At 46.3% G+C, this 24,767-nt stretch overlaps 1 protein-coding gene across 1 annotated transcript; it reads right to left on the bottom strand.

Moving 5' to 3' along the window:
- Positions 1-1,017: 1,017 nt before the first annotated feature.
- Positions 1,018-2,938, bottom strand: LOC123152425 (cytochrome P450 93A3). Its single transcript, XM_044571976.1, has 2 exons — positions 1,944-2,938; positions 1,018-1,860 (listed from the first exon to the last, which is right to left on the bottom strand). The coding sequence occupies exons 1-2, from the start codon at positions 2,895-2,897 to the stop codon at positions 1,231-1,233; spliced, it is 1,584 nt and encodes a 527-aa protein (XP_044427911.1). The 5' UTR covers positions 2,898-2,938; the 3' UTR covers positions 1,018-1,230.
- Between the last annotated feature and the right edge of the window lie 21,829 nt (positions 2,939-24,767).

The raw sequence follows: 24,767 nt of genomic DNA, 5'->3' as shown, positions 1-24,767 counted from the left end.
AATTATCGCTACTTTAGTACAATTCAAGGTTAAAGTTTTATACAAGTCTTTTAGTACAATTCAAGGTTAAAGTTTTATACAAGTCTTTTTTTCTTCTCGGGCGGGAGACTACAAACTCTAGTTGCCGTCAGGAAAGTCCCTTCGCCGCCTTCCTCCGACAGGGAGCCCTTCGTTGCCTTTCTCCGGCAGCTCCCTCCCGCCGGCGACCTCGGTCGTCGGTGGTGAGGCGGGTCGCCGGATCTACGCGTGTGGATTGTGTAGCTTTAGATTAGGCCCTACTAGCTTAGATTTTTCGGGCGTTCGTTGTTTTGGCTTTGCGGCGGCGATGGCGGCGATAAATAAAGAAGCTTTAGATTCTCCCCAACCAGGCAATCCGTCCTATGGTTGGGATTGATTTGGAAACTAGTCTGTTGAAATAGGGATGGCGTGGAGCCGGCTTCCTCGTGATGGACTTGTGTCCTCGGGCTCCCTTGTTGCGATGATCGACGTTTGCTCCTGCGCCGGTGTGGAGTTTGGGAGGTAGCTCATGAGCGGATGCAAATTATGGTCTGCATGGCGGCATATGAAAGATGGTGGATCGTGTCTTGGGTTCGTGGTTCGTGGCTGGCAGGTATGGTTTCCTTTTCTGACGTGTTAGTCGTACGGGGGTGACAGATCTAGAGTTTGATGGCGTGTCCGATGTTGCATCAGCCTGATTCGTGCAACGGCAATGATTTCGTCTTTTGGTGACTCGCCTTAAAGGTCCGCAAAGCTGCATATCAGTGATGAAGCCGTGTCGAGCTCGGATGAGGTAATTCATTATTTTGTTTTGTTTTTTGGTGGCTGCTTTGGTGATGCGGAGGCAGGTGACGAGCGATAGTGTCAAACTCAAAGGATTTTAAGGCTAGTGTTCTACTGTCATTTCAGTTTTGTCATGTCAATATTTGTACTTAGTAAGACTTTTATGTATTTAACAACTAATACAATGAGCAACACGCTTAAACGGGGAGAATACTAAAACAACAATTGGGGGGAGTAGCTGTTTTTATTCGAACAAATTAGTGAAGCGACACAGCCGAGATTCGTACTCCAGCTACTGTAGTAATATTCCCTCAAAGAAAAAGCTACTGTAGTAATAAACCTTAAATCCACAAACTGACACCGTACTATTTTTTTTCCCAGCTCTGACTCTTGTGCGCCAGGAGAGCGCGAATTCTCTCCCCGTACACCCGACGCGGCAGCTCCTCAGCCTCAGGGCAGCGGCAGCGGGTGGAGCCGCGGCGCGACGGCGCAGACGAGCGGGTGCTTCCGCGGCAGCGTCAGCCCGGGCCCCTCCTCCATGTCCACCTTGGAAGCGCCGCCCGCGGGCCGCCACTCGAAGCACTGCACCATGGCGGCCAGCGCCGCCTGCACCACCAGCATGGCCAGCGACGCGCCGGGGCAGATCCGCCGCCCGGACCCGAACGGCAGCATGTGGAAGTGCTGCCCGCGCACGTCCGTCCCGGCGTTCGTGCCCCCCTCCAAGAACCTCTCCGGCCGGAACTCCAGCGGCTCCGGCCAGCACGACGGGTCGCGCCCGATGGCCCATACGTTCACGAACACCGTCGCGTCCGCCGGCACGTCGTACCCGCTCACCTTGCACTGCTCCGGGCACTGCCGCACCACCAGCGGGCCCGTCGGGTGAAGCCGCAGTGTCTCCTTGGCCACGGCCTGTAGGTACGGCAGGTTTGGGATGTCCGACTCGTCGGCGAGCCGGTCCTTTCCGACCACCGCGTCCATCTCCTCCTGCGCCTTCCGGAGAACGTCCGGGTTGTTGATCAGCTCCGACAGCGCCCACTCCACCGTGATGGCCGTCGTGTCCGTCCCCGCCGCGAAGATGTCCTGCGCCAATTACTGTTTTTTCAGCACTAGGTCGATTCGACCGCATCGTGGATGAACAGATCGAGCAATTGATCGAGTAATACCAGCATGAAAGCCTTGATGTTGTCCCTGGAGAGCGGCATCTCGGCGGCGTCGTCTTCGTGCATGTCGAACAGTATGTCAAGAATGTCCTTCGCCTCCCCCTCGCCGCCGTCCTCGGAGTTGGCAGACTCGCGTTGCTGCCGCCGCTTGGCGTCCCTTGCCGTGAGTATCTTCTCCATCATGGCATCGAATTTTCGGTGCACGGCGTCGATGCGCTTGCCGAGGCCCTGCACGTCCCAGTTCTTGAACACGCCGATGTAGTCCTGCAGGTTGAACGTGCCCGTGACCACGGCCGTCTCCGCGACCACGCTCCGCATCTCCTCGGTGTCGTTGTCGTCGCCGGTCCACCGCCGGCTCATCACCATCCGCGAGACGATATCGCCGGTCAGGCCCATTAGCGCGGCGTCCACGTCCACGGGCTTGCCCTTGGCCGCGCTCTGCCCCATGGAGACCACGAGGCGCACGACCTCCTCGCGGCGGACGTGGCTGAGGCGGTCGAGGGTGCGGCCCGCGAGGAGCTCGTGCACGCAGGCCTTCTTCATGAAGCGCCAGAAGGGCCCGTACGCGGAGAAGGAGAAGTCCTGGCCGCCGTAGGTGAGGCGGTGCACCGCCGTCGGCTTGGGGCGGTCCAGGAACGCGGCCTCGTGGGTCTTGAGCACCTCGCGGGCGGCGTCCGGGGAGCAGGCAGCGATGCAGGGCACGGAGCCGAGACGGAGGTAGAGGAGCGGGCCGTGGCGCTCGGCCAGGCGGTGCAGCGCCTGGTGCGGCAGCGGCATGAGGAGGTGGAGGTGGCCGAGGATGGGCAGACCGAATGGGCTAGGCGGGAGGCGTAGCCCGCCGGTCCTGCGCCGGGTCACGACGTACAGGACGGCGGTGAGGCCGGTGACGAGCAGGAGGAGCGGTACGCTGGTGCCGGCGGGAGTGAACAGGTCTCGTGCTGCCAGCGCCATCTCCATGCTGACGATGGAGCGGAGTTGACTAGTCTACCCTGCTTAGATTTGCTGGTTCTAGTTTGTCCATGTCATTGGCGATTGGCAAGGTTATTTATACATGTACTTGGCTGTACTTTTCTTAACAGAAGTTTGTTTTTGTCCAGAACTACTTATAGATACTCTAATCAACAAATTGGTCGTACTCTATGTCTCCATCCTATATGAAAAAGCAATGTACTACTGAAGATTAAAAATTTCATATGATTTGTGCAAAGGGAGGTTATCCCACAGAGGACAATGCAAAAGTCTAAGTGGCAAAGCAGTAAATAATGGAGACTGGTTTTTCTACCATGCACGGTATCTATCGTACATGCATCCATCATTCCCTTGTTTCGTTGGGATATACGTGTGTTGAGTATATATGGTATGTGCATATTGTATATTGAGTCCGTCTCCTAATTCCTTATATAGTTAAGGTTCGTGGTCCACCTTTATACATCATATATATATATGGCTATGCACGAAGAGTAATACATCGTGCAATCATAATCTCATACATAGTATCAGTTTTCTAGGTTTATTTCTCGCTTCCGCATCTGCCGCCGCCGCCGCGCGTCTCCTCCGCGCCCTCCGCGCCAGCCGCCGCTTCTACCCGATCCCTCCGCCCGCCCACAGTCTCCAGCCGCCGACCGCCGCGCTTCTTCTCTTGGCCGGCGCTGCTCTCCAGTGCCTTCACCACGGCAGGTCCTGCTCTTGCGCCGCGGCTGTCCCGTCTCATTCACAGGTCCGCGTGCTGCTGCTATCCGTAGGTCCGCCGGTGATCAGAATCACGTGGATTTGTTGATTCCTTTATTACGAGTTCCACTTGATCTATTGAAGCCTGTCACAAGATCTGGAAACCCGCTTTTGTTCCCGTCTTGGTCGTCCGTGCACATAGCACATATCCGCAGGAGCACTTCAGCCCGAGCCATCCCATCCGCAGCTCTCGTCCATCGCCCGCCCTTCGCGCCTCGCTAGCCACGCGCATTGCCAGGTCGCTGCTGCCGCATGTATCGCCCGCCAAGGCGGCATCTCCCTCACGCGCGCTCCACTCCGACCGTCCGCCAGACCCGATGGCGTCCTTTGCCGTCCCGCCGCTGGCGCCCTACGGCGTGGCCGCCACCTTCGGCGCGTCCGGCGTCGCCCCGCCAGCCCGGCTCGGCTCCGCTGCACCCGCTGGCGTACGTCAGCGCCCCATCGCCGGCGCCGACTCTGTCCGTCAACCCCTTGTTGTTGTGCGGGGCGTTCGACGCGCCCGTGTATGGAGCTCCCGGGTATTGGTGGGGGTCGTCAACAAATCAACACTCGCCCGCTGGGCTGTAGCCAGACGGCGCCCCGCACCTGCAGCATCTGTCAGCGGGCCAGCAGGATTTTCCGACAGGCCATCCGGCCTACCTGGGAGCGTACCCACCGCCGCTGTCGAGCGGTGGCTACGGCCTCCCAATGGCGTCTCCGCCCCCTCGCTGGCCCTGCCGTCGGCGCCCTGGGACCCGGTGCTCCTTCCCGCACTGCATGTTGCTCCTACGTCGAACAACTAAACCGAAGATGATGATTGGTACATGGACACCGGGGCTACGGCTCACATATTTGCTCATCCTGATAATCTTGCCTCCTTCACTCCCGTCACCATCGGCCGCCGCATCATTATTGACGACGGTTCCACACTCCCTATCACACATGTAGGACACACTTCTTCTCTTTCCAATTACATGCCTATTGCTTTGTAACATACTTGTATCATCTCATCTTATTAAGAACCTTGTTTCCATTTGTCGTTTAACTCGTGAAAATCCTGTTACTGTTGAATTTGATGATCTTGGGTTTTATGTCAAGGACGCTAGAATCAGAATGGTACTTCGCCGATGTGACAGCCTCGGCGAGCTCTATCCGGTGCATTCGCCGTCCACCTCCACCACCGCACCGGTTGCTCTCTCCGCCGGCGCCAATCTCTGACGCGCTCGTTTGGGTCATGCCAACCCCGTCACACTTCGTCATATTCTTAGGAGTTTCAGTTTCAGTTGCCATAAGATAGAGGATCACACCTGTCATGCCTATCGTGTTGGCAAACATATTCGTCTCCCATTTAATAACTCCATCACCATAGCCTCTTTTCCTTTTCTGTTGATTCAGAGCGATGTGTGGACGTCTCCGGTTCCTAGTAATTAAGGCTATTTATATTATCTTGTTATCCTTGATGATTATTCTCATTATGTGTGGACTTTTCCTTTGCGCAGAAAGTCGGATGCACTCTCCACTTTGACGGCTTTTTACTCCTATGTCAGCACGCAGTTTGGGCGTCCCATCCTTGCTCTTCAGACTAACAATGGAAAAGAGTTCAACAACTTTGCTTTCCGCACTTTTCTGTCGCACCACGACACATTTTTTCGTCTCACATGCCCATATACTTCCCAGCAGAACGGTCGAGCCGAACGCGTCCTTCGCACTCTGAACGACTACGTTCGCACGCTCCTGTTCCATGCTAACGTGCCGCCTCGTTTCTGGCCGGACGCACTCGCTACTGCTTCTCTTCTCCTTAACCTTCGCTCTTGCCGCCCACGATGGAACTATACACCTCACCATCTTCTCTTCGGTATGCCCCCCTCTTATGATGGCTTGCGTATTTTCAGGTGCCTTTGCTATCCTAGCACCGCCGACTTCGTTCCTCACAAACTCGCACCTCGTTCTGTCGCTTGCATCTTCATCGGTATCCCTCCAACTCTAAGGGATATCGGTGCTACGATCCCGTCTCCCACCGTGTGTTCACTTCCCGACACGTTTACTTTGATGAGCATGTGTTTCCGTTTCACCAGGTACCCCCGGCTGTTCCTCCCGCCACCGGTGACGCGGGCTCCTCGACGCCTCTCCTAGGGCGCTCGCGCGCCTCTCTTGGCCCGCCCCTGGCTTTGAGGCGCGGCCCCCGCATGCGGCGCCTCCTCCAACCGCGGCGCTGGCGCCCCCGACGTTGGCGCCCGTGGGCCCCCCGGCGCCGGCGGCCCCCTGGTGCCCCCGACGCCCGCGGCCCCCTCGGCACCCTTGGCGCCCCCCCTCCCCCCGGCGCCTGTGGCCAGTCCGGTCACTCGCACCCATACGGGCGTTTTTGCCCGAGCTCGCGCTACGCTTCGGATGACTACGTCCATGCGGCGTTCACCTCTGAGTCGTCGCTGTTGCCGTCCTCCGTTCGAGCCGCTCTTCGTGACCCGCTCTGGATGGCTGCGATGCAAGAGGTGTTTGGCGCTTTGTTGCACAACCGGACGTGGCAGCTTGTTCCCCGTCCCCGGCACGCCAACGTGATTACCGGAAAGTGGGTCTTTAAACACAAGCTTCGTCCTGATGGTATGCTTGATCGCTACAAAGCGCGCTGGGTCATTCGTGGCTTCCGACAACGTGCTGGCATCGACTTCACCGACACCTTCGCTCCGGTCGTCAAGCCCGGCACGATACGCATGGTTCTCCACTTTGCGGTCTCACGTGCTTGGCCGGTACGTGCACCAGATGGACGTCTCCAACGCCTTCCTCCATGGTCACCTCGAAGAGCAGGTATTCTGCCAGCAGTCCATCGGGTTTGTTGACCCGGCGCTTCCCGACCACATGTGCCTGCTTTCATGGTCCTTGTACGGACTCAAGCAGGCTCCGCGCGCTTGGTACCAACGTATCGTGGCGTTTCTCCACCAGCTTGGGTTCCGTTCTACCCGCTCGGACGCCTCGCTCTTCGTCTATCATCAGGGCTCTGACACGGCCTACTTGCTGCTCTATGTCGACGACATCATCCTGACGGCATGTACGGCTGGTCTCCGTAGTCAGCTCACGGCTCGTCTTCGCGCTGAGTTCGCCATCAAGGACTTGAGTCCTTTGCACTACTTCCTCGGTGTCGAGGTGGTGCGATGTCCGGATGGCTTCTTCCTTCATCAGCGGAAGTACGCTCACGAGCTCCTGGAGCGCGCCGGCATGCTTAACTGCAAGCCCACCGCTACGCCTGTTGATACGAAGGCCAAGCTTTCTGCCACAGATGGTTCTCCTGCTTCGGATGCTACTTTCTATCGGTCTATCGTTGGTGCTCTCCAGTACCTCACTCTGACTCGACCGGAGATCCAGTATGTCGTGCAGCAGGTGTGTCTTCATATGCATGCTCCTCGAGACGTTCATTGGGCTGTTGTTAAGCGGATTCTCCGCTATATCTGTGGCACTATGGATCTTGGCGTCACGCTTCCCGCCTCCGCTGACACCGCCCTCACCGCCTACTCCGATGCAGACTGGCCGGGCTGCCCTAACACTCGTTGCTCCACTTCGGGCTATTGTGTCTACCTTGGACCCTCACTTATCTCGTGGTCGTCCAAGCGGCATCCTACGGTCTCTCGTTCCAGTGCTGAGGCTGACTATCGTGCGGTGGCCAACGCCATTGCCGAGTGTTCATGGCTTCGCCAGCTGCTTCAGGAGCTCTCTTGTCCTGTTGACCGTGCCACGGTGGTCTACTGCGACAACGTCTCGGCGGTCTACCTCTCCGCTAACCCGGTGCATCATCGACGAACCAAGCATATTGAGTTGGATATTCATTTTGTTCGGGAATAGGCGGCCCTTGGCCATATTCGTGTTTTACACGTCCCTACTTCCCAACAATTTGCCGATATCATGACCAAGGGATTGCATACGGCATCATTTGAGGAGTTCCGATCCAGTCTTTGCGTCAGCCGCGGTGCCGCTTCGACTAGGGGGGGGGGGTGTTGAGTATATATGGTATGTGGATATTGTGTATTGGGCCCGCCTCCTAGTTTCTTCTATAGTTGAGGTTCGTGGCCCACCTTTGTACATCATATATACGTGCCTATGCACGAAGAGCAATACATCGTGCAATCATAATCTCGTACAACGTGCAATCACAATATTAAACAGGTAAAATATAGCATCCTGACATCACACACATTGATTTCTCTCACATAATATGTTGTAACGTGATATTTCCTAGTTAGTTTCATCTAGTTGAGTTTTATTTAAAAATTAAATGTTTCATATTATTTATAGCAAAATTATACTCCCTCCATTTTATAATTTTTGTCATGGTTTTAGTTCAAATTTGAAATTTGAACTTTGTCAAAGCATATTCAATATTGGGCTCATTTTGAAGATTAAATCGAAAGAAAAACGTATGTACAAATGGAATATTTTTCTGAAATTTATTTGAATATATATAGTTGTTCCAAGTTTAAGATTGAAACCAAATGCATGTGTACTAAGACTGGCCACAGTGGGAGTAACATCACTAGTAACATCACACTTTTCAAAATGATTTTGCTTATGTGGCACATATTTAATAATGAGAGAGGTGATGGTGGTAACTTAGCTAGTTACTGTAACATCACACATACCAAGACAATATGAGTCTATAGGCTAATAAATGAACCATAACATAACAACACACATATGTTACTACCCATTGTGGAGGTAGTAACATAGCCTAGTAAAATGTGATGTTACTAGTCTAAGTTACTCCCCATTATGACTAGTCTAATGAGTAGGAGAGAGAACTCACTCTGTGTGCATGTGGTGTGAGAGGGAAATGAGGAGAGAGAAGCCATAAAGTTGATTGATTGATTGTCAGAATATATGATTATATTACTCTAGGAATAACAAATACTACTGACAAGTTTGCATGCATCCTAATCTCAAGCTGAGCCGACGGTTGATCCATGCACGGGACGTCCCGTGCATGGTAGAAGTGCTTTTCTCATAAATAATGTTGTTTTTGTGATCAGAAGAAAACAGCCCAGACTCTAAATTCAACGAATGCAAGATGTTAGCACGGTATAATCGATTTGAATGATGGTTCAATAGTAGGCTACATGTGTAAACATATATTCATAATTTAGTCGGTTGTGGCTTGTTTATTTGATCATTTTATACTTAAACTTGATACTCAAACTTTAATATATGATTGTGTGCATCATCATATTGCATAGGTCGATGGTTGATCTTTTTTTAAGTAACAAAAATGTCCATATGAACATTTTTCTAGGTCGTTAATTCGATTAAGCAAATATGCGCTATATGCCGTTGAAATCATAGCACTAAATTCATCTATAAATAAAGTTTCTGAACATAAAACTTTAGCCACGTATATTATATATTTGATTAGTCTAATTGCTGACCTAGAGGACGCGCACGTCCTATGCGCCCGGTCAGTGAACAAGGGAATCTTTTTTTAGACGGAATGGACAAAGGAATCTTAACCTCTTTATGTCAGGCCGGGTTTAGAAATGTACAATTTGTCGAATGCATGCTCAACAGACTGCAGAAAGTTTTAACGTGCATCCAAAGATAGATGGCCCGCAGCTCGATCGATCAACTCAGAACTAGTATCTTTCGAGAGTAGCAAAGGGGAAACACGTGCAAACCAACCGTTCCAATTTCTAAAACAAAAATGTTGTGCCAAATGCCATAAGCAGTCTTAAACAAGCAAACATGTGCAAAAAAAAAGGAAGTAAAACATACATCCGCTGCCAGCTATCCAAATACCAAACCACAAGGACATGTACAATGGTTGATAGAACAATCTTATCTTAAATCTTACATGTATTTTAGAGATAACAAAAAAATATGTCTACAATGGGTTATATCTTAGACTTATCTTCAATAACTAGCAATTCCTTAAAACATGATGAGACAAATTATGCTAAGAGATCATCTCTTGTCTTATCTTAAACAAGAGAAGACAAGCCTTTTCTTATGAGTTCTCTCTCCTCCACCTCATCATTTATCCTACGTGGCACTCCTAAGATAGCACCATTGTACATGCCCTAATGTCGTAGTGTTTTACCGCAGTATCAGCGTACCATAAATTTTGTTCAGCTTTTAATTGACTATTATTATGATCATTGGCTCCTTTCTCGCATGCTTTAAAGCAAAAGAGGAAGAAAACTCATCTTGTACAGAAAGAACATTAAATGAATCCAATTCTGAGCCCGGACTCATTTGCACCCGATGGACAGTAAATTCAAATATAATACTAAAAAAATTCAAAACCATTCAAAAAAATTTATGCAGAAAGATGAATGGGTGCGTGTGGTGCGTGGCAAATTTTAAAGCATCTAGACATCTGAGTGGCTCTAAAGAAACAAAACTGGGTCTAAAGAATGCACAAACTGTAAAAATTTTCACAGACCTTAAATTTGTCTATTTTGTCGAGAGCTAGCAGACATCCAAATGCTCTGAAATTTGGCACGGACATCATGGAATCAGTCATCTTTCTCCACACAAAAAATAGTATTTTTCAAAAAAAAATTAATTTTTAGCCATTTTTTTGTTCACGGCCCGAGAGCCAGAACGCATCATCGCGTTTTCATGACGTTTACATGATGGTGCTATTAGCTTAGACCTTCTCTAATGCACTAGTGTTTTTCCTAGGTTTCCGTGCCTGACATTGTTTCTTTCTGGGATCATCACATCCATCTCTCACCTCGTAATTATCTTACCACATTTTTTTGCCTACTCCTATGTAGTACTCCTTCCGTTCCATAATGTAGTGTCTATAGATTTTTTGAAAAGTCAAACCTCACAAACTTTGACCAAGTTTGTGAAGAAAAATATTTATATCTAGAGTGCGAAACATATATCACTAGATTCATCATAAGATGTAGTTTCACATTATATATTTTTGCTATTGTAAATATAAATATTTTTCTCTACAAACTTAATCAAAATTTACAAAGTTTGACTTCTCAGAAAATCTATAAGCATTACATTATGAAACAGAGGGAGTAACGCGTTGTTATTTTTATATGCCACGGGAATCCGCGATGTCTCCGGCCAGCCGGCCGCCACACGCATGGTGGGAATATTCAATCGGCCGGCCAGTCGGATCGAGACGATAACGAAATGTTCAGACGCCAGCCGTTGTTGGTGTGCGTATCCAACCCGATGTTTGGACCGGGCACTGAGAAGATCTCTGGCGTGTAGTAGCGTTGCGTCATCTTTTGGATTTCCGATCTCGACGGGAAGAGATGCCGGCGGCCGGCAGGTGTAAAATAATCAGTCAGTTAGAGCCACCTGATTGACAAGACCTCCGTAGGCGACCAAGTCGTGAAAGCTACAACTACTAGAAGTACTCCACATGGGTTGTCCTCTAGCCGCGGGTTCCATATGGAAGCAAGTCCATTTGTTCGAATTGCAAGAAGGAACTCAAAGATTAGTGACCAAATTATAAGATAGAAATAACCAACCCCCCCCCCCCCCCCCCCCCCCCACCCCAACCGGATCTGGAAGCATGTGCTCGTTGCGGCTGCCCTGGATGTCTTGTGGTGGTACGGATGCTAACCGAGCTCTGCGCTTTGGCGCTGATGGCGATGACATCTATGGATGTCGTTCTTTTTTTGAGGACGTCGTTGTGGTTCTTCTCTTTGTGTCAGGGTTTCGGGCGAAAATCTTTATTCATCTTGGAATCGACAGTGGTGACGTCCGGCTCCCGAGAGTAGTGTTGTGGAGCTTAGATGTCCTAGACACGATGTATTCTGGCTTGCCTATGTTATTTCCCGGCAACATAATTTTATGCTAGTCCATCATTCCGGGATCTGCTTTGTTAGAGGGACTCCTTACTACCTTGTATCGTTTTGTCATGTACTGTAAATTTTGTTTCATTTATAAAGCGGAGCGAGAGCCTAATTCAAGAAGATACCCATGAAAACTGCACACGCCTCACATTTAAGTTTTTTTTGAAGCATATAAAAAGGTCGAACAATATTATTTTGTTTTGTTACGAATATGGACCTTAGGTGTAAAGTTTTGTGAACAAATGACCTTTGTGGTCACCTTTGTGGTCTTGTGTGTGGAAAACACATCCGTTCTATATAAAAGTTACTATTCAAGTTTTAATTGTTGGAGATATGCCATAGAGGCAATCATGTATGATGATATTTTCTATGTGTTTATGAATAAAGATAGTCCGTGGACATTATCAATTATGTGTGTCAGCAAGTACGTGACTTGTTTGTGGGACTATGCATTGTATGATGACTGTCCTAAAAGGTCCCTGGTTGAAAGGGCTGTGTGGACGCGCAGCCGACTAGATTAGCATATGACACGGTCGATGGCTTGGTCTCACTAGCCATGAAGCATTGGATGCTAACCGGATAATATGGACTCGGAAGGATCTGGTCGGATTCGACGTAGTCGGATCCGAATTGAGATAAAATCCAAGTCGGCCAGACCCAACTATGAGACGCAGCAATATGTCATCTGTGAGTCTCTAGTACAACATACGTTCTATGTCCCAAGACCTGAGCTGGCGCATGTACTTGGGATGGTGACAGACTTGCTTTGGGCCAACCAAACGCTACTCCGTGACTGGGTAGTTACAAAGGTAGGTTTTGGGCTTGTCCAGACCCATGCTGCGAGACATGGTCGAGCAAGATGGGATTTGCCCCTCCGATCAGGAGAGAGATACTTTGGGCCCCTCGTGTGATCCGACCAAGATAGGCATGGCCATGCGACAAGGATTATGAGATAATCTGGTTTGTGGTCGGCATCACTGGAACGAGAAAGAGGTCGGGCTAGCACAAGGATGACAGACTTGCCTTGAGCCCGACAACATATATCGTGTGGCAAAAGGAATGAAAGTATGATGCACACGTTCACCTAACTAACTTCATAGTCTGCTTGGTGTTCGGCATGCCTTGCTAGGGGCCGCTACCAACCGTGCAGTTCGACGGTGATCCGAACTGCGACCAAGCCGGCTTTAACCTAATGGGTCGCGCGCTTAAGGGAAGGAACCTACGAGGTCGGATCCGAGGACACTGGTCGGATGTGATCCGAGCTGTGTTCGGATTCTGGCTGAGTAGACTTATGGGCTTTAGGGTCCGTGCGAGGCCCAAGTCTTGAGCCCTCGACAGACGCCTATATAAAGTGGGGGTGCGGCACACTCATGCGGTTGATCGCTTCGGCGCTGTCACTAGGGTTTGCATGTGTTGCGAATAGACACCTCCTCTCGCCGTCGGTTGTGTGATCGGACCTAGCAGTCCGCCGCACTACGTTTCTCGTGCACGCGTGGATACCGTTAGAGGCGGTGCACTTGCGCCACTCCGGCGAACCTGTACGTGGGAACCGATGACCGGCTGTTCGAGGGAGATCGGACGAGGAGGAGACGATCCACGCAGACGTGCTACCCCAACTCTTCTTCCGCTGCACGGCACTGCGTGTCTAGTGGTAACAATCTGTGATCTATTCCCGTAGCATGTTTCTAGTTGTTCTACGTGTAGGAACATTTTAATTTGCAATCAACACACCCTACCATAGAACCCAACATTAATTAGTTGCAAATTTGTTTTTTCACTCATAAGAACACGGAAGTCGTTTCTTCGGGAAACTTCATACGCTAGTAGAACACTCGACCATGTTCGTCCCAAATACTTTCAGAATTGTTTGATTATTAAAAAGCTTTAAAATTAAATTGTTAGCAGACACACTTATTAGAACCATGTCCCAATATACGAGTCCAAAAATAAAGTGTTAGCATCACAACGTGATTCTAAGTGCACCTGCTAAAACACTTTATTTTTTGCCTCGTATTTTTAGCATATTTTTGAACTTGTGTGTGGAAACGTAAAAAAAAACTCTTTCACTGTGCACCCACGTGGGAGGCTTGGAAGGAGAGTTTTTTTTTTCAAAATGATCCAGATTTATTATCAAAGTTCACCGAAAGTACAAAAGCACCTCAGACATAATAAAAATTATTTTGAGATTCCGAAACCATCGAACAACTACTACCGCTGCCAGAACGAGCCGCCGACGCGCCATTTAGAAGGTCCTTTGAGTGTGCGGAGACCACCTTGGTTTAATATGAGATGTGTGTGTGTGTGTGTGTGTGTGTGTGTGTGTGTGTGTGTGTGTGTGTGTGTGTGTGTGTGTGTTATACTCTAAGCCTATCTCTGATTTGTTCTTCTTTTATGTTTGTGTTTGTAGCTGTTTTTTTGTCAGCTTCACTAATTTTACTTGGGTAATACTCAGCTATTTACATTGAACGATAGAGATTTTGTCCTTACTTAAGAAAACATTCTTTTATTTTATTTTACCTGTCTTTACTATATATCCTATAATGGACATTTTTTAATATGAAATTCTTATAAACATCGTATAATGCAGGGTCGGAGGCCCATAAATACGCAAACTTTCAAACTTGAACTAAAAATCATTTAGGTGGTAAAAAATATATATCAAATTAACTATGAATAGGAGCAAACTGTAAACACTACTACTCATTGTTGGATTTATTTTATTTTACATACCTGCAAAATGAATAAGAGTTGGAACTTTAAATCTTGCATGTTTCTAGAAGATCGCACTCCTCACATATTGTAATTTCTATTGATAATTTTTGTAAAGTTGTGAACATGATTTCGGTGAAGTTTTCATCACAATGAGAGTTTGTGAAGCACATTTTACCCCACTGCTTAATAAGATCTGATAGAAAGAACAACGACGAATTGGCTGACCCATATACAATGCAAGTCGCCACAAATTAGACTAACCGAGCATGGCATGAACAACACCTAGTGAGGTGGAGTGGCACAATAATGGAGCATGCAGACTGTACAATATTAGTGGCTTTATGTAGTCGCACACTGGGTAACAATTCATTGTAATATTGAGTTGGTTAAATTTCGTAGCATGTGCGGTTCCTCGATATGCCTCCATTGACTCCATATATTTTCCATGTAATGAGAGGGATCCTACGAAGGTATGATGCCATTGAAGACTTCCACAAGTTAGAGTGAACAAGTCCATGAGAGTATATCTTATAAAAGGTGCAATCCCTTGAGAAATATTATCAACTAGCCTACAAAAACGTCTTTAATATTTTGAGACGGAGACATTAAGTACTCAACCATGCAAAACCAAAACACTAGGGGCAGTACTCTAACATAACCATGCTTTCTAGACGTCTATCTTTTTTTAGTGGGGGAGATGGGGACCACCAAGTATGGAACAACTCATCATTGATACCATGCTTGTTGTTTGAACATTTTGACATGAAAGTTGACAACACTTCTGCTTCGGCACAACCCTTCTAAACACATTAATGAAGGATATCTCTCCATATCCCTTCACAATAGAGTCTGTGTACATACAAAAATTATCAATACTAGTTGAATGCCCGTGCGTTGCCACGGACAACAAACTTATACATCAAGACATTAATCAAAATATCATTGCAATATTGAGATAAATGGATGATCCATTGCAATTCTTCTCGTGTTGGGAACCCCCCAGTTCTCCTGGGTCGCTCTTGCGGCTCACCACCCCGGGGGTCGGGAGAGGGGGGTTGGCGTCACCGCCATCCCAACCAACCCCTCCTCTCTCCTCTCCCTCACCTCTGCTATTGGCGTCCTTCGGCCGACCCACAGTGGCGGCGGGGCACCCCCTCCCATCTATTTATCTCCTTCCCTGCTCCCTGAGCATGCTCCATCTCTCTCAATCGTCAACGCATAGCAGATCTCACGCCTTAGGATCCCCCATCCCGGCCAGCCGTGTGGTTGATGCAGGCTGTTGTCGCTAGGTACTGGTGGTGCAGCTCCTCGCACGTGGCCGACAGGCGTGTATGGCGTCCCCAGCTGCCGATGGAAGCTAGAACCACTAGATCCAACATGCTCCTGATGTGACCCAGTGGCTTCCTTGTGCATGAACCTCCCTTCATTGGTAGCCCTTGTGGTTGCTTCTCTGGGCGCCTGACAGACGAGATCTAGGGTTTATCACAGTGTGGGTGCAAATTGCAAGCTTTGGGGTGCAGTGGGTGATGAAGTTGCACCGGTGCCGCAACAGGGTGACCGGCTCAGTGCTTGAGGTCCACCACCATGTGGATGGTGGGTGATGGCCTACTCGTTCAGCAGAGCGGCAGCTCCGGACGGTGGGATGGCGCGACACAATATTGGCGGGTGTCGCTGCGCAAGTGCTCATGTGTTCTCTTGGCTTTTTCGCAATGAGGCGGATCAATCGGGAGGCATCCATCGTGCAAGTGTTAGCTTTGGTGCACCTCTCCTATTATAGGCGTTGTCTACACCATTCTTTGGCCGACCGTAGCTGATGGACATGGATGACGGGGATCATATCCGGATACAAAGCTCTACCCAACTATGTTTGTGTCGGTGATAGCGACACTATCGTGTGTCGTTTCCCTCCTTGGAGGTGTCGTCATTGGTGGCCTCCATACACCATGGGCTCTGGGTGTAAACCCTTGGTCTAGCATGTTCCAAACCAGGCGGTCACGGTGTTGTGACGTCGTTTCCTCCTTGGAGGCTCCATCGCATCAGCAAGGTCTAAGTTGTGGATGGCAGCGTCTTCTCATCATGTGACGGTTCCATGCTTTGACGGTGGTACTCTCTAGAGGAGCCAAGTTCGGTGAGATGGTTGTGCTTGAAGGCCTCCCTTTTCCGCGCTAGTTTCCATCTGCGCTCTAGGGTGGTGATCATTTTTCTTTGTTCGACTGTGTGACACCCTTCGTGCCGGGGCGAGGAACTGGGGTTTCCTTTATGGCAATGGAACAGGATGAGGCAGTTCTGTCGGACAATCAGGTGATGTCATTGGCATAGCTTCCTTTGACAACCGGTCTCCTTCTCGAGTTGGTTTCCTATGCAGTGTTGGTCCTTCAATCACTTTGTTGCTACTCCTAGGCACCCCTATATGTTGTCTTGTTTTTTAGCTTTGTTGATGCTCCTAGGCACCCTATATCTTGCCATTTTTTTCCTTTTATTTTGCAATGTTGCGTTAAGCTGTACCATTGGTTGTAAGAGCTTCATTAATTTAAAGCCGGGCGCCAGCCTCTTTTCCAAAATAATGTTGAGATATATCGTCTTACACTTGCTTCTAATAAAAATACAAATAAGATGTACATTTCTTGACAATCTACTTGTCTATTACACAATGGCTTACAATATTGTTATTGAACAATTCGCCAATCCGAGCATAATATCAAAACAATATCGACCATGCATTTTGTTTTCCCTGCCCGAACTCAAAGGAGACCAAGGCACTTCTTCTCCTTTCAGTTTCTCGGTTATCTTTCAGTTTTGGATTCGTCTCACTTGTCAAACCAGTGCTCTCATATTCCTCCAGGGCAAACAGAAAGATCAAGGCAAAAGATTGCAACAATAATTAGATGAATTGTCCATATTTTTACTATTATTGAGTGCAACAATACAAATTTTCACAATTCACAGGAACATCCAGCTGCCTATGCTAAAAATGTGTGGGATAGTATCAGTTTTAATACAAAAAATGGCCTGGTTTTAATACAGAAATGTGTGCATAAAACATGAGTAAATTTCTTGTGATTAGGTATTCCTACTTGTATCACAATATTCACGTATGCTAGCATGCTTCCTCACATTTGATTTTAGCATGGAGGAAAATAATTTATTGACTCAACAAGCTGCTTCCTTCAAGACACTACTCATGTTTTTTCTTTATTGAAAAATAGAAGAAAGACATCATTCCAGCAACAAGTAGTCAGTGCCAGTACCCAGCATGGAGTACCTCACACCATGACATCACCAGATAGAATAGCCAGCATGGAACATTCCATTATACTCCCGCCATTCCTAAATACAAGCCTTTTTAGATATTCCAATATGGACTATATAAGGAGCAAAATGAGTGAATCTACACGCCAAAATATGTCTATATACATCTGCATGTAGTCCATATTCAAATCTTTAAAAGGGCTTATATTTAGAAATGGAGGAAGTAGTACGTGAAGTCCCAGGAGATTGAGAAACATTTCCTTCGGTAGCATTTAGTCCCCATGATTTGCTAGAGCCATGAAGTTGCATTCGTTGATTCATAACTTCAAAAGGCACATAGATAAAAGATGCAAGTGTATCTCCTGGAATGAGCCTGAAAAAGCTTATGTGGTGTCAAGGAAGCAACACATTATTCCAATGAAAAGGCAAATTGTATCAGTACATCACTACATGAGTGACAAAACAAAAAGACCAGAGAAGTCTGAATATGCAAAGACCCCGTGCATTGTGTGGCACTAAAAATGAGAGAGGATAAGTTATTCAGAACTCCATGTAGTCAGCATGTATAAAATTCTGTTCTGTCTCTAAATCATAGCAACATGCTGAGAACAATTCTAAAATGTTAGGCTAATACATCAATCTTTGTATTTATTGGGACTCTTAGTATCTACAGATAGTTCCTGCTTATTTTATGTTCCATTTTTACTAGCATACAAATATATTTATAGGTGGGAACAATCATTTATCTATTCTTTGATAAGTGTAACACAAATACCACAACACCAATTCTTTAAAAGCACGATAATGGCATTTTGGTTTATTTTAGTAAGAAGAACATGTGTTGAAACTGTAAAAAAATCTAGGAAATTATGAAATTGCAGTATAAGATTAGGTAACCTCAGACCATGTTTATTTTTACTGGATTCTAGAAGAATCGTAAAAGAAAATGAAACATTACATCATGGGAACAAACATGCCTCACGATAGGAATAGTGATAGAAGGAAATACTAACATGGGTAGATAAAAAATACAAGCTCACCTCCGACATGGTTTTAACACAGCATAATACAGAATCCTGTATAATCTTTTTCGCACCACGAGGAGAGAGACATCTTTCTCTCCACTCCTTCCCCTCCACCTTCATTCTTGTCGACATGTCTGAGCCCTCTTTTTAAAAATTTGAACTTCTACAAAATCTTGCACATTATAAACAAAACTATGTGTGAGGAAAATGTCTATGCTGAAATATACAAACTTCAGCTGTCAACATATAATAGCACAATCATTTTACTTTGGAAGAAAACCATATGCAAAGAACATGTCTACGAAAATGAACAAGTGAGTCCTAAAAGCCTGTTAAATGAGTCACCAGAGGTCTTATCAACACTGCATGACCTCTAACCTGCGTGGTTGCTTAGTTAAGATGTGATTGTTCCCTGCATTGAGGAAATAACTTTGCTATTTTGACGCCAACATAAGCAGAAGCATTGAAAGGAAAAACAAAAAGTGAGCGTTGAGATAGTTAACATGAGGAATATGATCTGCAAGTTTTGAGGGGCATCATTATTTTCCTTCTTCCATTAGCGGCAATGGTAGCTAGGTTAGTACCCGATTGTTGTGCCTCTGCGGCTCTGTGTGATAGCTCTTCTTCTAGAAAAGTACACTGTAGAATAGCTTTAGTTCCAGTTATATAGTAAAATTCTGAAGAAAATTTGATGAAGTAATATAGCATACATGTGCATAATTTGATCAGTCAAATGCAAGAACTTAGAAGTTCTGTTTTTAGCTATTCAGTCAGAGGGAACATTTATTAGATCACAATAGATATGCAGGTTTGAAAAATAATTGGCACTATAAGTCTCTCCCGCTACTCTGTTCTGTAATAGCAAGGAAAGAGCAGACATTACGGCCATGTGTGTCGGTGGTCAGGATTCATTACTGTATCACAGTAAATCACAAATTCAGTATTATTAGCACCATATGGACCGGATCCAGTGCCAACAAGATGCTAGAACAAACTTAACCACATCAAATTCGATAATGTTAGAGGAATGACTCCATATCTACCATACTGGGTGGTTTGACAATGACAACCAAAGACATTGCTGAAATTTGCTGAAAAAAACTCCTATCAATATCTGATGAACCTGTGGCAAGGTCCTTCACCAGAGACTTTAGGTGTGTCGTCATCTTCAGTGAGCATGTACTCCAGCTGGTCATGGACGGTGTACTTGGGCAGTTGGGCTCCCGTGCTATCGTTCATAGCCCAGCCGCCGTATGGTGAAATACCTAGAGGAAGATGTCGGCCGCCGGTGTCGGATATGCCAGCAGAGGCGTGCTAGGACATTATTGTACTGGGCGTTGAATCACCAGAAATACCTAGAGGAAGATGTCGGCCGCCGGTGTCGGATATATCAGCAGAGGCGTGTTAGGACATTATTGTACTGGGCGCTGAATCACCAGAATGTGGTCATGCCAAACACATGAATAACTATCGATCCAGAAGAGGAATCACATACTTGGAGAATAGCTCCCGTGGAGGTGGCCACCGCGATCGCCCCCCACATTCACAGCACTGTCGACCTTGCCGCGCTCCTACCATTGTCGATGCCGACCAAGGGAAGAAGTTCTTCCCGACCCGACATGCGCGCCCATGAGAGTGGATGTAGGCGATGGACGGCAACGCATCGCACTGCGGCGCGACGAGAAGGAAGGAAAGGTGGTGGGTTGGGAATGTGGCTCGGCTAGAGACGGGGGACGCGTCACGATGGGAATAGCAGCCTGGGGACGGGAGGCGGATAGAAAGCAGGGGTGCGAGGGCGTGAGATCGGATTAGATTGGATGAGCTCGCATGTTGGGATGCCCGAGTTCGTGGGTTCGTGGGTCGTAACCGCAGGGAGTTTTGTGGATCTTTCGTCGCTGTTTTTTTTGTGGGGCATCATACGAGGGGAGGTAGCGATAGGAGGAGGAGATCGAACGATCACGACGTTCGATCCCCCTTTAATAGTAGAGATTTGTTTTCGCTGCCCGAACTTAAAGGAGACCAAGGCACTTCTTCTCCTTTCAGTTTCTCGGTTATCTTTCAGTTTTGGATTCGTCTCACTTGTCAAACCAGTGCTCTCAGATTCCTCCAGGGCAAACAGAAAGATCAAGGCAAAAGATTGCACCGATAATTAGATGAATTGTCCATATTTTTACTATTATTGAGTGCAACAATACAAATTTTCATAATTCACAGGAACATCCAGCTGCCTATGCTAAACATGTGTGGGATAGTATCAGTTTTAATACAAAAAATGGCCTGGTTTTAATACAAAAATGTGTGCATAAAAACATGAGTAAATTTCTTGTGATTAGGTATTCCTACTTGTATCACAATATTCACGTATGCTAGCATGCTTCCTCACATTTGATTTTAGCATGGAGGAAAATAATTTATTGACTCAACAAGCTGCTTCCTTCAAGACACTACTCATGTTTTTTCTTTATTGAAAAATAGAAGAAAGACATCATTCCAGCAACAAGTAGTCAGTGCCAGTACCCAGCATGGAGTACCTCACACCATGACATCACCAGATAGAATAGCCAGCATGGAACATTCCATTATACTCCCGCCATTCCTAAATACAAGCCTTTTTAGATATTCCAATATGGACTATATAAGGAGCAAAATGAGTGAATCTACACGCCAAAATATGTCTATATACATCCGCATGTAGTCCATATTCAAATCTTTAAAAGGGCTTATATTTAGAAATGGAGGAAGTAGTACGTGAAGTCCCAGGAGATTGAGAAACATTTCCTTCGGTAGCATTTAGTCCCCATGATTTGCTAGAGCCATGAAGTTGCATTCGTTGATTCATAACTTCAAAAGGCACATAGATAAAAGATGCAAGTGTATCTCCTGGAATGAGCCTGAAAAAGCTTATGCGGTGTCAAGGAAGCAACACATTATTCCAATGAAAAGGCAAATTGTATCAGTACATCATTACATGAGTGACAAAACAAGAAGACCAGAGAAGTCTGAATATGCAAAGACCCCATGTATTGTGTGGCACTAAAAATGAGAGAGGATAAGTTATTCAGAACTCCATGTAGTCAGCATGTATAAAATTCTGTTCTGTCTCTAAATCATAGCAACATGCTGAGAACAATTCTAAAATGTTAGGCTAATACATCAATCTTTGTATTTATTGGGACTCTTAGTATCTACAGATAGTTCCTGCTTATTTTATGTTCCATTTTTACTAGCATACAAATATATTTATAGGTGGGAACAATCATTTATCTATTCTTTGATAAGTGTAACACAAATACCACAACACCAATTCTTTAAAAGCACGATAATGGCATTTTGGTTTATTTTAGTAAGAAGAACATGTGTTGAAACTGTAAAAAAATCTAGGAAATTATGAAATTGCAGTATAAGATTAGGTAACCTCAGACCATGTTTATTTTTACTGGATTCTAGAAGAATCGTAAAAGAAAATGAAACATTACATCATGGGAACAAACATGCCTCACGATAGGAATAGTGATAGAAGGAAATACTAACATGGGTAGATAAAAAATACAAGCTCACCTCCGACATGGTTTTAACACAGCATAATACAGAATCCTGTATAATCTTTTTCGCACCACGAGGAGAGAGACATCTTTCTCTCCACTCCTTCCCCTCCACCTTCATTCTTGTCGACATGTCTGAGCCCTCTTTTTAAAAATTTGAACTTCTACAAAATCTTGCACATTATAAACAAAACTATGTGTGAGGAAAATGTCTATGCTGAAATATACAAACTTCAGCCGTCAACATATAATAGCACAATCATTTTACTTTGGAAGAAAACCATATGCAAAGAACATGTCTACGAAAATGAACAAGTGAGTCCTAAAAGCCTGTTAAATGAGTCACCAGAGGTCTTATCAACACTGCATGACCTCTAACCTGCGTGGTTGCTTAGTTAAGATGTGATTGTTCCCTGCATTGAGGAAATAACTTTGCTATTTTGACGCCAACATAAGCAGAAGCATTGAAAGGAAAAACAAAAAGTGAGCGTTGAGATAGTTAACATGAGGAATATGATCTGCAAGTTTTGAGGGGCATCATTATTTTCCTTCTTCCATTAGCGGCAATGGTAGCTAGGTTAGTACCCGATTGTTGTGCCTCTGCGGCTCTGTGTGATAGCTCTTCTTCTAGAAAAGTACACTGTAGAATAGCTTTAGTTCCAGTTATATAGTAAAATTCTGAAGAAAATTTGATGAAGTAATATAGCATACATGTGCATAATTTGATCAGTCAAATGCAAGAACTTAGAAGTTCTGTTTTTAGCTATTCAGTCAGAGGGAACATTTATTAGATCACAATAGATATGCAGGTTTGAAAAATAATTGGCACTATAAGTCTCTCCCGCTACTCTGTTCTGTAATAGCAAGGAAAGAGCAGACATTACGGCCATGTGTGTCGGTGGTCAGGATTCATTACTGTATCACAGTAAATCACAAATTCAGTATTATTAGCACCATATGGACCGGATCCAGTGCCAACAAGATGCTAGAACAAACTTAACCACATCAAATTCGATAATGTTAGAGGAATGACTCCATATCTACCATACTGGGTGGTTTGACAATGACAACCAAAGACATTGCTGAAATTTGCTGAAAAAAACTCCTATCAATATCTGATGAACCTGTGGCAAGGTCCTTCACCAGAGACTTTAGGTGTGTCGTCATCTTCAGTGAGCATGTACTCCAGCTGGTCATGGACGGTGTACTTGGGCAGTTGGGCTCCCGTGCTATCGTTCACAGCCCAGCCGCCATATGGTGAAATACCTAGAGGAAGATGTCGGCCGCCGGTGTCGGATATGCCAGCAGAGGCGTGCTAGGACATTATTGTACTGGGCGCTGAATCACCAGAAATACCTAGAGGGAGATGTCGGCCGCCGGTGTCGGATATGCCAGCAGAGGCGTGTTAGGACATTATTGTACTGGGCGCTGAATCACCAGAATGTGGTCATGCCAAACACATGAATAACTATCGATCCAGAAGAGGAATCACATACTTGGAGAATAGCTCCCGTGGAGGCGGCCACCGCGATCGCCCCCCACATTCGCAGCACTGTCGACCTTGCCACGCTCCTACCATTGTCGATGCCGACCAAGGGAAGAAGTTCTTCCCGACCCGACGTGCGCGCCCATGAGAGTGGACGTAGGCGATGGACGGCAACGCATCGCACTGCGGCGCGACGAGAAGGAAGGAAAGGCGGTGGGTTGGGAATGTGGCTCGGCTAGAGACGGGGGACGCGCCGCGATGGGAACAGCAGCCTGGGGACGGGAGGCGGATAGAAAGCAGGGGTGCGAGGGCGTGAGATCGGATTGGATTGGATGAGCTCGCATGTTGGGATGCCCGAGTTCGTGGGTTCGTGGGTCGTAACCGCAGGGAGTTTTGTGGATCTTTCGTCGCTGTTTTTTTGTGGGGCATCGTACGAGGGGAGGTAGCGATAGGAGGAGGAGGTCGAACGATCACGACGTTCAATCCCCCTTTAATAGTAGAGATGTTGCATGCACCGATAGGCAGCCTGTGTACGTACCGCACACACCCCCTCCGCCCTGAGCCGACCCATTTTACGCTTTTTCCTCATCTGTAAAACCTTCAAAAATTGAATGCATGACGAGATTAGAACCCAGCATCTGCACACTAAGTACGACGACGTAACCAACTGGACTACTTTCTTGTTGTGCCTAGTTACCTTCTTTTTCCTTCTTCAAATATAATACTAACCAACGTGAGCATGTTTGGTTATAATTTTTTGTTTTTTGTTTGTCTGGTTTTTCTCCTGTTTTATTTTCCTCTTTCATTTTCTTTTCTAAAATTTGTGAACTATTTTTAAATCGTGAACATTTTCTCAAATCTGTGAAATTTTCAAATTCCTGAACATTTTCTTAAATTTGTGAACTTTGTTTCTGTGATTTTTTTTTTCAAATCCACGACTCTTCTCAACTCTTATGATCTTTTTATCAAAGCCTGTGGTTTTTTTCATATTCGTGAATATTTTTTCTAAATGGATGAACTTTATTCATATCCATGCATGCTCGAGCTGGCCCAACAGGCGCCCGACAGGAGTGATGTCGTCTCCTAGTTGTGCCAAGGCCTAAGTGTTTTTTCTTTTATATCTTTTTGTTTTTGTTTTCCTTTTTGTTAATTCATTTTTTGAACTTTATTATTCTTTTTGAAACCTTTTCAAAAGTTTGAAATATTGTTTGGAATACCAATAAACTTTCTTGTTTTTAAATATTATTTACAATTTAAAAAATGTTCTGGAATATCAAAAATATGTTCCTGTTTTTGAATGTTTT

The sequence above is a fragment of the Triticum aestivum genome, chromosome 7A (assembly GCF_018294505.1).
Source record: "Triticum aestivum cultivar Chinese Spring chromosome 7A, IWGSC CS RefSeq v2.1, whole genome shotgun sequence".
Lineage (NCBI taxonomy): Eukaryota > Viridiplantae > Streptophyta > Magnoliopsida > Poales > Poaceae > Triticum > Triticum aestivum.
The sequence above is the reverse complement of the archived record's forward strand: the minus strand, read 5'-3'. Positions and strand labels throughout refer to the sequence as shown.

Coding starts and splice junctions, on each gene's coding strand:
- LOC123152425 (XM_044571976.1), bottom strand. CDS start 2,897: ATGGAGATGGCGCTGGCAGCACGAGACCTGTTCACTCCCGCCGGCACC. Junction 1,861..1,943: donor ACATCAAGGCTTTCATGCTG/GTATTACTCGAT, acceptor TAATTGGCGCAG/GACATCTTCGCGGCGGGGAC.